Genomic DNA, 18076 nt, shown 5'->3' on the forward strand with positions numbered 1-18076 from the left:
AAATAAACTGCAGTCGAAGAGAATCCTGCAGATAAGTACAATGCTATGAACTCCAGCTGTCACTAAATAGTTAAAATCAGAAAGTCACACTACAAAAAGTCTCTATGTGGCCCCAGCAGGAGTAATTCTACCCCATTATTTCTTTTCTACATTCTTACTTTGCCATTAAAAAGGGAAACTCCAGAGAAAACCAAATTGTGCTATTGTTAAATGACCGTAAATGTACAAATAATGACATAAGAGGGGAAAAAGGCAAAAAAAAATTTATTTGTGGGAATAACTGAAAAATACAGAGAACTTTATAAATTTTAAAAAAAGAAATTACAGGGAAACAGCAGAAATTAAAAAGGTACATTTTCAATGTAGTTACAGATACTGAAAAAAAAACATAAGCTTTCTGCTCTTTAATACAAGAAAAAATAAATATCTTGCTTTTAACAGTTAAATTAGCTCATGCAAATTCTTATTTACACATACACACAATTCATAGGAAACCCTTGTTGTAGGGCACACCAATTTATGATACTGTTGCAAGTGTTCATATTTCACAACCATGTCTGCTTTTCGTCCTCAGGACCCATAAAAACAGGGTAACAAGTTACTCCCCCTGCAACGGGAAGCTTGATCCACCTATGACTGCAGTCCACCGGGCATTGTGGGCTAATCCAGCTGGCAACATCTCTGTGAAATGGTTAGATAACAAATTTGTGAGAGTGACCTTCTATACCTTTATATCCATGAAAACACTAGTAACGCTTGTACAGTATGCCACTACTTCAAGATCAATGACCGTCACATGGAAACATGAATGTATCCCATATTAAGTAGGTAAAACTGTAAAATAGAACAGTTTTTAACATTTCTGGGCTTTCCTTCTGGTGAATTGAGCAGATAGCCCTACCGAGATAATGTTGGCTATGGATAAGGTATTTTGGTCATGGAGAAAGACCTATGTAAATTAGACTAAACTTTTGGTAGTTGAAGCAAGCAGAAACTATATTCAGCATTTTAGCCCAAACTTGTGACCATTCAAAGTAAGGTTTCACACCTAGTTCTACTAAACCAATCTTACGTCACAAGGAACTCCTGTCTGCGTATGTTCCTGTCGTAATCCGGATGCCAAGATGCAGTCGTATCACGAAGGTGTGAAACCACGGCTGCATTCATGTAAAATACTGATTCTGCCCACAAAATGGGGTAAAGGTGCATTAAACAACAAGTTTGACGCATATGAATTCCTTTTTAAGAACTTCCCATTTTCCTTGCACATATCCAGTAAAATACTGTATATACTGTACTATCTGTAGACTGAAGATAGAGGTGGCACAGCCCATCATAGCAGCAAGACAAAACTTACAGGATCCTTGTAGGCATACAAGTACTTTTCTTACAAGGTTTACATTATCAGGTGCAGATGTTTAAAACAGATCGTATACAAGAAGTAATGCCAACGGAAGTCCAGGTCACCCAAGATTGCCATCAGTTTATTAAAGTGCTTGTCCCATGATTAAATATTGCATTACTCTGGTAGATCACGCTACATGTTGTGTAATTTAACATAGTAAATTAGTATGTATGTTAGGCAACCCCATTAAAGCCACTATAAATATAAGGATTAAAAGAAAAGATACTTAGTGACCCTTTTACACAGGATGACAGTCAGATCAACAACTGTATAAGCACTGACGTCACGGCTAAGGTAGTTGGCGCTCATGCAGAGCGTTTACACAGAGTTTGCCGCTGGATCACGGGCTTCTATGTGAAGCGCTGAGTGGGGAGCATTTACACGAAACGACAAGCTGACTTGCGAATGAATATTGAGCGATTTTTATTTTTGCATTGACACTGCATGAATATCGCTCAAATTCGTTCAAATGCTTTTTGAGCAATAATCACTACTTGCAAATGGGCCATTACTTCCTGGATCGCACAAGCTTTTCTGCAGCAAATCCACCTATTTGTAGATACTAATTTAGGAACACTATTAGCCTGGTTTTAATGATTCAGTTCCAAATTAGAACTAAATGGAACGAGTTACCCCTTCTGATTGATGCCTTAAACAAATAAACCATAACTAGAGGACATAATTATGCTCAATAAAGGACCCCATTGTACTGCAAATCAGGGGCTAGAAGATTTCTGTTTAAAGAGCTACTCTGGTGATGTGCTTTTTTTCATTCATTATTTAGTTATCCCCACGGTATATACAAGTCCGCTGGTATTATCTTGGTTAGTAATTTCTTTCGGTCTGAAATTCCTGGCCGCCTCCTCCTCAGATGGTCAATGGATTTAGGATTTACTTGGGATAATGCAGTTTGAAACTAGTCAATTTCTCAGTTTGGCCTAATACACATTGGCGGATTTTTGCTGTGGAATCCGGAGCTGGTGTCCGCCTGTGAATTCTACAGCAAGAACCCTCCATAGCATGCTATGGAAAAATGATTCTTCATACACACGAGTGAAAACCAATTGCGGTTTCCGCTCACGGATTGAGAAAAATAAAAAATAAAAAAAAAAATCGCAGCATACTCTATTTTCTTGAGATTCCAGCACGGACGGCTGCCATTGAAGTAAATGAAAGCAGTCTGATCCATGGCCCATCTGCAATTAACATTGCAGATGGGCCACCGATTCCGCAGGAGCAGCAGGAGTTTAGAAAAAAAAACCAAAACTTTACAGCGCATGTTTGACGGCGAGCCGGCTGATACAGCCGCACACAGGTCTATAGGGTCAACGGCGGTGGGCGGATTCCGTGCATGCCCGTGTGCATTCAGCCTTATGCTGTTGCATGGATCCTAACACAGAAACTGCCTAGAGGGGCACTCTTGTTACACAGTTATAAAAGAGGAGATCACAGCTCATCCTCCTGACTGTATACTAATGGTCTGTAACTTATTTAAGTGAATACATAAGATAATTAAAATGTCCTCCAACAGGCAGAAATGGCATAGCCTCTAGATAATGCTGTGCTGATACATCATGCAATTGGTGTGAAAGCAACACCGATTTATTTTACTTGCCCTGCATGGAAGCGACAGCAAAACACCGAGCAGATGTCCAGAGTGTGACAGGCAGTCAGGTGAGGGGGCAAGGATGGAAAAATCTGTTTTCTCTGGAGTGGCTCTTTAAAAGCAATCAGGGACACAAGTAAATCTGTCATGTTTTCTGTTGGCTTAAGGGTTCATAAACTGGTAAGAAGCCATGACATTCATTAGCATGTATGACAAGCTATGACAATTTTTTTGAAACCTGTTCAAGGTGTTGGAAAAGAATTTTAAAAATGCAATAATCACCTCATCCGATACCCGTGTTGCACCACTAGCATTTCCCTGCTCTTCTCTACTTCGTTCTGCAGCAGCAATAATGCGCCAACACTGGGAAAACATGACGGCTGCAGTTAATCACCAGCTGAAATGAGCCAGTGATTGGCTACAGCGGTCACATGTCCTTAGTGTTAGTGACGTCATCACTGCAGCAGGGGACTAGCATCAGCAGAATGGAAGGAGTAGGAGATTTTTTTTTTCTATACTTCAAACTGGGGTGGTTTACAAAAAGCATCAAGGGCTGGACAATCCCTATAAGGCTGGGTTCACACGGGGCGTATTTGCCGCAGAAATTCTGTCCGGAATTTTGCCACGGCAAATCTGCCTGCGGCCGCTAATCCCAGGATTAGCCAGCCATGTGGATGAGATTTCTCAGAAATCTCGTCCACACAAGACTGCGAATCCACTGTGGCAAAGCCGGCAGAAGCCGGTGCTGCAGCGCGGATTTTCTGGCCGCATGTTCATTTTTCTTCTTCTTCTTCTTCTGCGGCCGCGCTCTCCTCTATGGGAGCGCCGGCCGCAGCGGAAGAGCAAGAGGCCAAGCCGCTTCAAAACCCGCGGCTAAGTGCCGGGGGTTTTGAAGCAGCGCTTCTCCTGGCGGAAATCTCGCATTTTTTCGCTGTGGCCAAACTGCGAGATTTCCACCGGGAATCCGGGATGTGAGAACCCAGGCTAACTCTTCCCAAAGAAGTGAAATATTGTGAGGGCTTAGAGGACTCATTTTTTGGCACAAACCGTCCAGATCTCAGATTGACAACCCACATACAATTTAGGGCCCTTTTACATGGAACAATTATCATTCAAAAATGTTTTGAATCCCCCGACTTTGAACGATAGTCGTTCTGTGTAAAAACGGCTAACGATTCAATGATGGATAATTAGTCCGCTTATCTTAAGTTCACTGTACAATGATCACTGTTCAAAGCGAACGATCAAGTAAAAGAAAAATGTAAATGATTAATCTGTATTTAAACTGCCAGTATTTTAAAGCAAACGACTGTCAGCGTTTAGGTTGTTCGTTCGTGCGAACGATTTCTCGCTCCGTGTAAAAGGAGCCTTTCACTTAGCTTCTGAGGGCCACTTTACCTTACAGAACAAAGACTAAACTGTATGTGTGTACAATAATATATAGCTATAGAAAGAGAATAAGCGATTACAGACTATTTAGAGTTGCTTAATTTATACATGTTAGAGGGCACTTGGGAATCCATTCCAGACACGACGGGATACGAGATGTTCTTCAGACATATGGTGGTTCCTGATAAAAAGAGGGGTTGAGAAACCCCGATATAAAATCAATCAGTTCACACAAAAAGCAGCACAGATGCACCAACCACAACAAGATAAATGGAAGTCCAACTAATGGATAGTGTTTGATTCTTTTCATTGCTACTGAGCTATGTGACATCTATACAATCACTGTACTCTTCGATACATTCCTAGTAACAATGAAAAGATATATTGCACATTTCCAGGAAATATTAGTTTGCTGCAATAAAAGGGTTTGGTCCAGAAAACCAATTTCATGATATGTCAAATCATACAGGTAATGGAAGTTGAACTGGTGTGTCCTGAAACTGGGACTTCAACCAATCCCCAGAACAAGAAACGCAGTCTTGATCAGATCCCACTTTCAATGGTGACCTCGCTACACATGAAGTCATCCTCCATGGAAATGACCAAGTTACTGCAGCTCCAATGCAATCTGTGGAAGTTCTAGCTACTGGACACAAAATTTGACTTTCATGATGTCCTAATTCACGAATCATGAAAAGTGGTTTCTGGGAAAACCTATTTAACATGGCACATGTGTGATATATACATGATCTGACACAATTCTCCTATTAACCGTTTCAATGCAATTAACATACTATATCTTATTTTTAACAAAGGCCCTAAAAATAAAAAAGCATCATAATAATGACATGATGGCAATTAAGCACTAGAAAGAAAAGAGTTAAGCAGGCTAAAATGTTTACACCGCTAGGGCATTTTAGAAAATCATTGAGAGGTATGCAAGGTTTCTAAGCAATTTGGGAAGCCTAGAAAGCGACTGGCTGTGTAGAGGTGCTAGCAGCATAAAGAGGTAGTAATGCTAAAGTACATATCTACAGACCTCACAAGGAGTTCATGCTTAGGTCTAGACAGAGGGCTCTATAAATACATGCCAATGTACGTCAAGAAGAAGTGGTAAAACTCTTCAAGGTCCGGATCACAATTGGAACCATAAAATACGTTAAAGAAATAATAATAAAACAAAATGGTCTTACCAAGAGAAGCCAAACGTAGCTATTCCTTCCTTAGGCCAGATTCACACAACCGTATTTGCGCACATTTTTGCGCGTGCAAAATGGGTTCATTCACATGCGCAAAAAATACACAGAATGCTCTTTTTCCTGCCAATTTGGCAGGAAAAGAGAAAATATTGAGCTCATTACACTAATTGGCCATTTCAATAGCTGAGAGCATCACTGCGGTTTTTTTTGGTGTGCATTTTCGTGCATAAAAAAATACGGTAAAAACCGCAAATATGCAGCGCCCATTCCGCAAAAACATAGCGCAAATGTGCACATAAACACGCATATGCTCGTGTTAATCTGGCCATAAATTGCAAGTTATGCATGAAAGTGGTATGTTGCAAATTGTAACCATTGAGATCAGTGTTTTACAGGGATTCTATAGCAGTAATCAATCGCATCACTGTAACTCCATGCTGTGACATTGTTAATGACATGCTGTTGAAATTCAGTCCCTGAGCTGAGATCTCAAAAGCTGCAGAACTACGACGCTTTGATGTTTACAAATGAAAGTTCCATAAAGTCTGCTCTATATACATGTGCCAACAGGGACTAATGTGCGAAGCAGGTCCCCTGCAATGGAAATTTTGGGAGCAAACTAGAAGCTGGAATCTCATTTGTTGCTACAAGCAATAGGCACCTCTAGATTTAACAGATAGATCCCATTTCAATATTCTACCGATAAACCTGTTCAAAATACTACAGAAAATTTTGGAAGATTATGGCAAATATTTAGATCAGAAAGGGTCTCTGCGAGTGCCCAAATGGGTTATACCTCGACAGAATACAGAAAAAAGTACTAGCAGACATTTGTGAAACGAGAGTGGACCAGCTTTTGTTTGAACATTCACACAGCTAAGCCATTATACCATTATGAGAATATAAGACACACGAGACAGACAAGATATTTCCTTCATTAAAAACAAAAATAAATATAGAAAAATGTTAAAAAGGACCTGTAAAACATACACTGTTTTTGCAACAAAGGACTAACAACAAAAAAAAAAAAAAAAAAAAGAGGATTAAGGGAAAACAAACAAAAAACAGTGCATCGCTTATTAACCTGTACAGGGTACATATAAACTTGGCCATAGAGATTTAACAAACACACCTCCTGCTTCGTTGCCATGGTTTATACATCACTTATTATTACATTTTTAATTAGTTGAAATATTGTTTTTTTTATATTTCTGCATATTTTTCGTTTACTAAGTACTGTGGTTATGTAGCTAGATGATACAGTGGCGTAATGTCATTATCGCATAGTTTTCACTTGCAGGGACCCTTCTCTGTATGGTACATCGGGGTAATTAGCTGGTTCAGAGTAATTACATTGACACGGGAAGAGCAGTATGCTAGAAATATTAGCAGCCACACAGCACCACATTGCTTAACCCCTGTTGCAGAGGTGAAGGTTAAGGCAAGAAGACATCTACATGTATAATAACACTGATGCACCACGGCAACAGAGCGACAAAAGGACAAAACACAATAATATGTTGCCTAAACGTGATATATAAAACCAATGCAAAATGTTACCTAAGGATAAAAACATACCGCAGTTCACAGATAAATCGCTTCTGTTGTTTTTTCTTCACATAATACCTTAATACGACAGTAGAGCTTTACAGGGGTGAAGTATAGACATTGGTAATTGGTCTCCAGAAGAGAGAATTCTCAATATAGTGCAATGCGCCATTCATATTTTAGAAAGTATGATTATCTAACACTCCTTTACAGAGGTTCTCCACCTAAACATGTTTAGGGGTACGTTCACATGTAGTGCAATTGATGTATATTTTGCGCTGCAGATTGTGGAGTGGATCCACATCAAAATCCATGTTAAAAACCACACTAAATGGAACTCCAAAATCCGTAGTGCAGAACATGCTGCGGTTTTTGCTCCGGATCCGCTCTAAAACCCTCTACGTTTGAACGTACCCCATGAAATAGGATTATAATCAGTGCGGTAGTATGAGATAGGCATGGTTTAAGTGCTGCCATGTTTTCACTCAAGGCAGATCTGCTTGACTGACTGGATGCGAAAGACATGCTTCACAAGGAACCAGGCTCTCACACATCACTTAAAGGGAACCTGTCAGTTAGCCTAGCTGTCTAGGCTGGGGCAGCAGGGTATAGTGACAGGAACACTGATTTCAGCAGTCTGTCACTAAGGCCTCAGGCACATTTGGGTTTGTGTGCTGTCCATGTTAATTCACGGACGGAACGCAGATACATTATAAGATCTATAGAAAACTCTTAGCACGTCCTATTCTTGTCCGTAACGCGGACGAAAATTGGGACGTGAAGACAAATATCAACGTGCGGGCTGTCCATATATCGGACAGCGCACAAACAGGTGTCCTAGTGGTGTTTGATTTTAGTTGCACACGGCAAGGGTGTTGGAAGTATTATGCCGATTGGTTTAGTAGTTTTGCAAATCGTGCTTTTGAAACTTTTCAAGGCTGACACCTATGCATATTCACATATGCACACTCTCCCCATCCTACTGGTTGGCTAGTGTCTGTGTGAGCATAGTCACATGGGAGGTCCTGTCCGCCAGCATCTGGAGGCAAGAGGAAGGTGTGCCTATATGAATACGCACCTGCATCACTGCATTCACCTCCAGTCCAGCCCTGCAAAGTTTCAAAACTAAGATTTGCAAGACCACTATAAGTGACCGGTATAAGTGACAGACTGCTGAAATCGCAGTGCCTGTTACTAAACCCTGCTTTAAGCAGCCTGGGTAGCGTAGGGGACCAGGCAGGTTCCCTGTACTCTTCAAATCAAAGTTAGGCTGGTGACACCAGAGTTTTCCAGCTGCAGTTATGCATGCATAATATGGACCTATATCCCAGCTTGATCCTCGGAGTTCAGGTCAGAAGACTGGTTTTCAGGTCAGCACACAGGTCCATAAAACGTATGCATAAATGCAGACGGAATACGCTACTGCGTCACTGGCCTTGAAGAACAGAAGAAAAAACAAGTTAAGGGCCATCATGTCAAGTCATTTTTCATCTCAGGCTATAGTACTAAATCAGATTTTTTTAAATGTAGGGCATTTCTAAGTTCATTAGGAATTAGGTTCCACAATCCTTCATAATGTCCCTAATCCATAGTGAATTCTAATATAGATTAGTTTAATACACAGAATGGCCAATTCCATTTTGTGGATGGATGAGGAGTACATTTTAATGAATGAGGTATGATAAGGGAATCAGACAAACAACAAACCCTCACAGCATAAGAAATTTATCAAAGTTACTATGTGAAGAAGAAATGGACACGCCATAGGTCCTCCTCTGGGGGCTAATGTTTTGTGTACATATCCATTGATCCTGGGATTTATGCTTTCAGAAGAACTTGATTCTTTTATTGTGGCCCAAATCTTTCAGACCCTGCAACTCACAAAATTTAAAAAAAAAGACAAAATAAAATATAAAATGTCCCACTGCTCTCACAAGTTTTAAAATATTTCTTCAGTTTTTTTTCACGGACAGACAAATGTACAATGGCTTTTTTTTCACTTCTTGTCATGTAACCAATGTCTTCTCATTAATTAATGTAGTCCTTGTTGTTAGAGGTCCTTCGTCGGTCACGACTTAAAGCTCCCGTTGACCGCATTCTCTTCTGCACGGCCCAAAAAATATGCCTTGTACTTTATTGGTTCATTACCTGCAGCGTCCTAAGTGCTCAAGGCACTCAAAAGCAGGGACTTCTACACTGATATTTCATATGTAGTGCCTCCAACTCCCGAAACTTTTTTTACACTAGAATGCCGAGAAGGACTCACTGTGGTAGTGCTCTGTGAACTAGACGTGGAACCCAATCGACAGTCAGGCCTTGATAATCCCTTTGGCTGTCCATTTATCTTACCATGAGGTGTCTTCAGATCTTCCCTGAAGAGAAGACAGTAAGATTATTACAGTTCATTGAATCAACATTCTGTTACACTTCCATAGAAAGGATAAGTAGTAGAAGGAAACCAACTGAGCAATTATATGAGAATGTAAAGGAGGACTCTACAATGTAAATGTTAGTTCCATGTATTTAAATAGAATGAATCATAATTTTAATTTTATTAATCAAATTTAAGTTGAGATATAATGTGATAAAAATATCTACAACAGTTAAAGTAATTTAAAAAAATACACTTTCCTGAAGATGGCTAAATTGGAGACACTTTCCCTTTCTATATTGTATGCATTTATTGAAAGTAGGGTTAATTGCCAAATACAGCAATAAAGGGATACCACTGTATGCCTTCTACCATAAAAAAAGGTAATAAAACCAGATTTCAATAAAATGCCATTTTCTAATTGTGCATTCCTTTTAATCCATTCAAGTGACCCTCCAGTTTCGGGACAAATTTTTGTCACACGACAGGAGGGTCAGAGGGTATATTACCTGCAGTTGATCTTCTGACACCCCTCCGATCCACCGGTTTCGGGCCATATTTTCAGCTGTTCCAGATGATTGCAACAATTTTCTAACTAATGCATACCGGTGCACTGATCTCTGATTAGCCAGTACTGATCACATGAGCAGCTCTGGCCAATCATATAGCAAGCATAGTGCACTAGTAGACTAACACTTCCAACGCATTGTAGTGATTAGGTAGTCTGAAGATTATGTCGGCTGTCTTCAATGGCCAAAAACAGGATTTGAATCAGAGGATCGGAAGAGAACAATGGCAGGTAATATATTTTGTCTCAAAACCAAAGGGTCACGTTAGAGGTGTCATCTGGGACTTAAAATATTGATGACCTATCCTTATGATAGGTCAGCAATATCAAATTGGTGGGGGGCCAACTTCCTGGCACTGCTGTCGATTAGCTGTTTGAAGAGCTTGCAACACTGGGGTGAGCACTGTGCCCTTCAGCTTATGACATAACGTTCCTCAATCACATGGCCTTTCTCAAGTTCAGGTCCCTTCGAGTGAATGGAATACCAGGCATATCGGCTATGCAATACATGGCCCAGAGCCCGATATACAATGAAGAGGCCGCAACTGTTTCAAACAGCTGATCAGTGGGGGTGTCATCAATTTTTAAGTCCGAAATAACCCCTTCAAGAATGCAACCAAGTTTAAGCCTTAAAGATGCAAGTTTTTCTTCTTCCACCATTGCTACATCCCAAAAGTCATAACCAATTTCCATCGATATAACTGGATGACTGTTTTTGTGGGGTGAATTGCACCTTTTTTTTTTTCTTAGAGGGGTTCTGACACGAAAAAGGTTTTTATGTTTTAATAGCCATTGTTCCCTGGTCTGCCTAATGGACACAGGGAACCCAGGATTTATGGCTTGTTAAAACATAAAAACCTAATAGTTCCCTTTTTCTTCTGTTGTTCTGCAGCAGGGTCATCTCCCGCAGACGAGCCAGGACAGGCCGCTCCCCCTCCGGGATTGCGTGCATGCGCAGAAGAGAGGTGCCCTCTGACAGGAGTCAGGACGGGCCGCCTCTCCACTGTGCATGTGCAGAACTCAGACTTCAGCCAGGACAGACGGGCTGCCCACAGCAAGCACTGCTTGTGACGTGCTTGCTGTGGGCGGCCCATCCGTTCACCTCAGAAGTGGCTGACGGACGGAGCAGAGTAGGAAGCGGTCATTTTGACCGCTCCAGCTCTGCTTCAAGAAGCAAAAGAAGAAAAAGCCGGATGGAAGAGACATGCCTGGCGATCGGTTCTGGCCAGGCAAGGTAAGTAAAACTTAAGGGCACCATTTTGGGACACATTTGACATATTGAATACCTTTTATTACATTTTTGGAAGGGAATGGGGAAAAGAAAAGCTAGCAATTCTGCCTTTTGGGTTTATGTTTACATAAGGTTATTCCCGTATTGCAGTGTATTCCATGTTACACTGATAGAGAGCCTATTATATCCTGTGCAAGGCAGGGCGTAATAGGGTTCATTATGCAGCCAAAGTAAAGAGAAGATTGGAGGACCACAGCAGCAGCGAGGAAGTTGTGCAGCAGCGAAGAGTCAAGCAGTTTTCTTTTCTTTTTGATGTACAGTTAATATCCCCCACCGCCGTCAATGTGTTTACTGCTCGGAAAACCCCTTTAAGTAACAAACTGAACCCTATCACTTGTCTATTCAAGCTAAGGAACCTGCCCCTCAGTTACCAAATCTTACTTCTGTATATTTATCAGTTTCTCTGAGAAAGGTCAATCGAAATAGAGAAATTGATCACAGCCTGTAATACAAAGAGATTACTACTCTTTTTACGTCCGTGTTCTTTAATACAATGTTTACTCTCCAGGTTTGTCATTTCTACCATGCGGGAAACTGTAAAGAATTTTTATGGACCTGTGGAACCCCTACTTTTTCTTCATGCCTCAAAATAAAAAAAAAATTAAAAAAAAAAAAAAAAAAAAAAAGCTTGGCGTATGGGCAGGTAAAAAGCATTTTATGAAATCCTTCTAGCGCTAGATTTAGGCTTGGATGTTTAAATTGAGCAGCTTGCCATCCCTACTGTAATGGTGGCAGCATCTAGTGCGTTCCGAGATTTCCCTGCCAATGCTCCAAGAAGCCCTGGTTGGGAAACTGCTATGCATTGTAACCTGTGGTGTACATGATGTGGCACTAGGGGGCGCTGGACATTTTATAAAAGGCAAAAATCTGCATAGGTCATTTCCTTTAACACCTAACATACCATCTTAGCTCTGCATAACGATAAACGTGGCACATGCCTGATTAAAATGATATATAAGGGCTTTTACAATTAATGCATCATGGAAAAGCGTATCTAAACTCCATTCCAAATGCAGAGTTTGAGGTCTATATTAGTACACCAGTATTTACATGAAATGGTGTTTTTTGTCATCTGGCATTTGACACCTATTCCATTATCAATCTTCTTCAGATTGGAGGCTCTAGTGAGAACAGTCTCCTCCATTTCATATAGTTATTAAATATTTGTTCCGCAAGACTTGTAATTTTAACATAATTTTTCCATATTGCCTTTCCAGAATGTAATAAATAAAAGTAGTGGCGCAATATAAATAAAAGTTTTATTAGCATGAAGAAATCAGTCTCATGCCACATTCAATTTGCCAAAAGAATAGAGATCAAATAGAGTACAGAAAAAAATCACTAAAACACTTGCTAATGCGGTTCTCATCAACTTAGGTGGGCACGCTATACTACATGTCAACTGTTCCCAAAACTGTACTTAATTACTTCAGAAAGAGCTCATTTGCAGTTCAATCTGTTCCTTGTCATTAAACATTTCTTAATCATAGCGTCAGGCTCCTTAACTCTAACACCCTTTATCCCTGTGAAGCAGGCTGCTGGTTGTGTGGCAGGCCCAGCATCTGACCAGCGGATACCCGCTGCCCCAGTACAAGTGGCACTTTTCACCTTTGCTGTATGTGGGTGAAACCAACAGGTAAAAGTATCCGACTGTGCTAGAATATGTTCAATAGAGGTAAACTTTTACCTGCATAAGTGTATATAGCAATGTGAAGGAACATCCATATGCCAATATTTCATCAGGCAGGTATAGGCATATCTGTGTAGAATGGGTCATAAGTCAACTAGATTTTTTATAAAGAATTCTTTAATGTGAGCATGGTATCCATCATTTGCTAAGGGTAAATGGCACGAGGCACATAAGTAATAAAGGTCATTCAAAACATATGTTGAAAGCCAGAATAGGGCGTTTCAGCACTGAAATCATGCCCTCCAAATACATGAGATGTTCAGTGTTCTACCCAAAAAATTAAAACTTGTCTAACATTCAGAAATCTGTTGGCCATGGTAGGCTGTGTTTAGATGTGTTCTGTGATCTCTTCAATTAACGTCTACGTCAAGAAACATGCATATAGATGGTACCTGGAAACTGGACTTTATTACAACAGATGGTTTTCCCTTTAAAGGGAATCGGTTACCTACTTTTATCCCTATTAGATAAGCTTATCGGCTGAAAGTAGGACACCCACTGAGTCTGGGAATGTAAATGTTATACTTGCCTTCCCAGTCGTGCCCCTGGGGTCAGCACCAGAAGCCACTGCTCAATGCATTGAGTGGTGCTGCCAAGTAGTTCACCCATTGTATAACTAGAACAGGTGGACTACTTAGCAGCGCTCACACTGGGGGACGACAGTAGAGGCAAGTACAAAACTTGCATCCCCGGACTCCACGGGTCACCTGCTTGCAGCCCATAAGCTTAGCTGTTGTAAGGTTTTATGTCTGTAATAGTGTGTACATAGCCCATTTTATTTTATGTTACTGGTGGTGGCTGCTCCTTACCCACACAGCACAATATGGTTATGGTCACAAGGGGTGGAATGTGCTGCGGAGTGTCTGTAGCAGAAATTGTGCAGCAAATCTGCAGAGCAAAATCCACATCAGAAGTCGCACCACTTGATGCACTTTTTATTGGGGAATTTGGTGCAGAATTCAATCCCTCATTTGAAGAAGTGGAATCCGAACTACAAATCTTCTGCTATAATTGACATGCTCTAGATCCAAAATTCATTCAGGCCAGCCTCACACACCCGAGAAAATGGTGCGAGTTTTGTGCGTTGTGAGACACACAAATCTTGCACAAATATGAACCCCATTCTTTTGTATAGCGTGATACACATGAGCGATGTCTCCCTGCAATGTCTCCCTTTATCTGTAAATGCCACAGATAAAGACGAACCAGCACGTCTCTAAATAAATGGGGCATCTTTGGCTGTCCACATGGCAAATGATTTGTATGCCTGCTATGAGTAAGCTTAGGTTCACACTATAATTTATACCAATTTCATAAGTTTTAGCATATTTAAGCCCTGCCCCTCCCACTAAGCGCCACTCACTTTTATCGCTAGTATTAAAAAGGGTAATCTGAGAAGCATAAAAAAGCAAAAAGTCACAAACCTGGTGTACTCCAGAATGTTACTTAATAATTCCTTGCTATGACATTTGGCAACAGATCACCTGGCTGCAGTATTTGGGTTAGTTGTCCAAAGATACAAATAATTATTCAAGTGTAGAATAGATTCACAGTGTCAAAGCACAAAAATCGCCGTTTCTTACTCTTCTTTATTAAAAATTGCATAATGTCACTTTAAAAATAAAATAAAAAAAAACTTAAATGGATTTTCCAGTTTATTCGTGGCAATAGGTAGCATTGATGGCAATGGGTAGCATTGGTGGTAATGGGAGGATGTAGTACATATAAAGAAAACAAACACTCACCTCCTGCTGCCGCTCAACGCGCTTTGGTCTTGTGTTTACAAGCCCTTCATCAGTCTATGGTTTCATACTCACGTGACCGCTGCAACCAATATAAAGCTTGACAGGGGATGTCACCGACTACGTCTCGTTAATCCACCATGTGACAGATTTACGGGATGTCAGAGTCTTCACGCCCGGTGATGTAATCTGTCAGATGCTGTTGCGAGTAGTATACTTATTTTATATAGTTTTGGGCACGGGGGAGGGGACCCAAATCTATATAAAATAAATAACTCAGACAACATAAACTCTTATACAGTATATTCAATAAGGTCATAAAAAAAAAAAAACACCAAAAAACCCACACACACTATATATGCGCGACTGAACGACATTCTTACCTCTGAATTGCCATGGAAGCTCCTTCTACAAATTCCATGGTATTTAGAAATGTGACAGCTTTCCCTCCCCCATAAGAGGGTGACCTAGATATTCCAGAGGGTGAAGATGGAACCTGATGTCCAGGGGACTTGTATGACCCATTACTAACCCGTCCTTGCAACGGCTGATGACTCTGGATATTGTTATTGGCCAGATCAGCCTGTAAAGATGTGGTGGAAGTCCTAGGAGCTCTGGAGACTGCACTAGAAAGAGAGGATACAGAGGTCTGTAGAATAGGATTCCTGGAGCTGAAATTTGTAGCCCCTGCCAAAAGATTGTCCTTTGAACTAAACTGGCCTGAAGTAGCACGTGGGTTCTCCGAGAGCGAGCTGACCTGCTGTAAGCTGTATGTGCTCGGGGTATCATAGACCCCTGAGTCTGCAAAAACAGAATCTGTGTGAGAATGTAGCAGCTTCTCCCTTTCCTCCATCTCCTTCCTTTCTTGGATTGAGGCCATGATGGATTTGGAAAGGTTGTCATAGCGCACGGGAGAAGGATCTCTTTGATGTCCGGCAGCCCTGCTTAATACAGGACTGAAACTTTGAGCTGGCTGCCGCTCTGCTCCTCTTAGATGGCACATTTTGGCAGACATATATGGTGAATGGTATCCCACAGAACCAGCGGCAGTGTGTGCAGTGCATTTACCAGATGCTGAAGACACTGGGTTGAGCAAACTGTCATAAGATAAACTCCCATTACGGTTAGACAAGGCATTGGGGGAAAAAACACTCTTGTATGGGGTAGTAGTGTCACCGTCTGATTTTACCATCTGAAGAGGAATTTTCTCGGACTCACGACGCCCAGAATTCTTAAGGCTCAATGAACGTGAGTTGGCAGTGAAGTTGTCAAGTTGTAGAGGGGATGACTGGTAGGACTTATGAAGGGAATTCTTGCGATACTCGTGAAAATCCAGGTTGGGCTCTGACTGGTAATCATGATTCCTGCAGTCTTCCTCCAAGAACACACTGTCCTTTAGCCCTTCTTGCATAGCAATCTGAAATAGATATTGACAGTTTCTGCAACATGTGGTAAAAATTTACATCCCAATTTAAAAATGTAACACTACAGGCATATTTACACAGATTTTTTTTTTCTTTTCATTTTTATTGTGACCTTTTACTGGAATTTTTTTTTTTTTCTTCAAAAGATGCATTTTTTTGCCACCAATTTAAAAATTTGCAACACTAAAATAATATCCCTTTCATTATCATCAAGTGGATTTGGGGAGGAAAAAAAATAAATAAAAACCGCTGAATTTGTATTAAATCGCCTCCAATGGTTTTTTTTGAAACAATTTACCACTAAGTCCATTACCATTATTGGCCATTTTTTTTTCTTTTCAAACATCTCTTTTATTTTAAACTTTTGCAAATATTTTTTTATTACAATTTAAGAGAAAAAAAAAAGGAATTAATCTTAATAGAATAATATACAAATAAAATACACCTTGGAAAAATACAATGACATATTAAACATATTGATCCTTTGTACTATTTCTTGTTACAGTTTACTCGGCACTTTCAATCCTTCCCATTCCAGTCTGTCCCGTTATCCTGTCCTCTGCTGATTTTCAGTCTTCCCATAGAGTCTTTAGCCTCCTCTATTAGGTACCAGGTTGTATACTGAAAGGAGGTTACTATCTTTCTAATTTCTTGGTCAGTGTAGTGTGAATGGAGGAAGATCTGCCATTTTTTGAAAAATGTTTTTGCTGCTTTCTCTTTGTGTCTCTGTCTCGACTCGCTCATGCTTAATAGGTATTTTAGTTGGGCTACCAGCTCTGTTATTCCTGGGATTGTTTGAAGCCAATGCTTGAGCAGAAGTCTTTTCGCTACTAGAAGAACTATGTGGATGAATCTAGGGAATTTTAGAGGAGTAGATCCGTCCGGCCCTGTCCTCTCGTCATTGTGGAAGATTACAGTTTGTATCTCTGGGTACTACTATTCTCCATTGATTGATCCTGTATTGGACATTTTTAATAATAAAAATGGTGTCCTATACTGTTGTGTAAACAGCTTCCTTTAAGACAGTGCAGGAATTTAAGAAGAAACTGCCCTGGTAAAGTGGGGTTGGAAGATAAATTAATCACCAAACAGAAAATTAATGAGGAAGACACCTTTTCTCCTTGTTAATGCCCAATTATGCCTTCATAATGTTTAAGATATTTGTTTATGATACAAAGTGCTGATTACTTATAATGCATTTCTAAAAACACAAAAATGCCAATAGCACGAGGAAAAGAAAAAGGCACTTGTGGTTCAAATACAATGGTGGCTTTTAATTGTACCTGTTCTGTTGCTGGGTGGTAGTGTACTTTGGGATTTGCTCCAAATCCTGGTCGGTATTTATACATGGCTGGAGTTGCAGGACTCATCATTTTTGGCGATAGTCCACTGTCTATGAGAGAAGACATTAAAATTCCATAGTCATAAGAAACACTTGTGCAACCTTCAAGTAATTGTTTCAAATCATGTAATATCCACGAGGTACTGCTAAAGGAGATGTACCAGTATCCTATTTTTCTTTGCTAAATTAAAACCAAGTAGAGAAACAGGTTCCATTTTTCTGATTTTTTTTTTTTATTTTCTGATTGTAGAATTTTTTATTCTGTTGTCTATGACTATGGGGGCAGCCATCTTTCCTGAGCTACATTTAACAGCATTTACAGATATGCTTTACAGCAGCTTCATGGGCCATTCACACAATGGACAAGAGCATTGAATTATATGGTAGACTGTTCTAGGCATGTGTGACCTGTGCTGGGGTCATTGTGAGTGAAGTGGGGAGTAGATAGTCACAGCTTATCACTTATTGTGAATGATGAGTCCTGTGTTATCTGCATGCAGG

At 40.3% G+C, this 18076-nt stretch overlaps 1 protein-coding gene across 1 annotated transcript in view; it reads right to left on the reverse strand.

Annotated features, from left to right (window-relative positions):
* Positions 1-248: 248 nt before the first annotated feature.
* The window catches only part of ZDHHC8 (zinc finger DHHC-type palmitoyltransferase 8), an 82024-nt gene continuing 64196 nt past the window's right edge, over positions 249-18076 (reverse strand). Inside the window, exons 9-11 of the mRNA XM_066603454.1 lie at positions 17517-17626; positions 15193-16226; positions 249-9519 (exon numbers count right to left, since the gene is read on the reverse strand). Coding sequence (XP_066459551.1) covers positions 9339-9519; positions 15193-16226; positions 17517-17626 — 1325 coding nt within the window. The 3' untranslated portion in view covers positions 249-9338. The remainder of the gene's footprint in view (positions 9520-15192; positions 16227-17516; positions 17627-18076) is intronic.

This window comes from Eleutherodactylus coqui, chromosome 5 (assembly GCF_035609145.1).
Source record: "Eleutherodactylus coqui strain aEleCoq1 chromosome 5, aEleCoq1.hap1, whole genome shotgun sequence".
In the NCBI taxonomy this organism is placed as follows: Eukaryota; Metazoa; Chordata; class Amphibia; order Anura; family Eleutherodactylidae; genus Eleutherodactylus; species Eleutherodactylus coqui.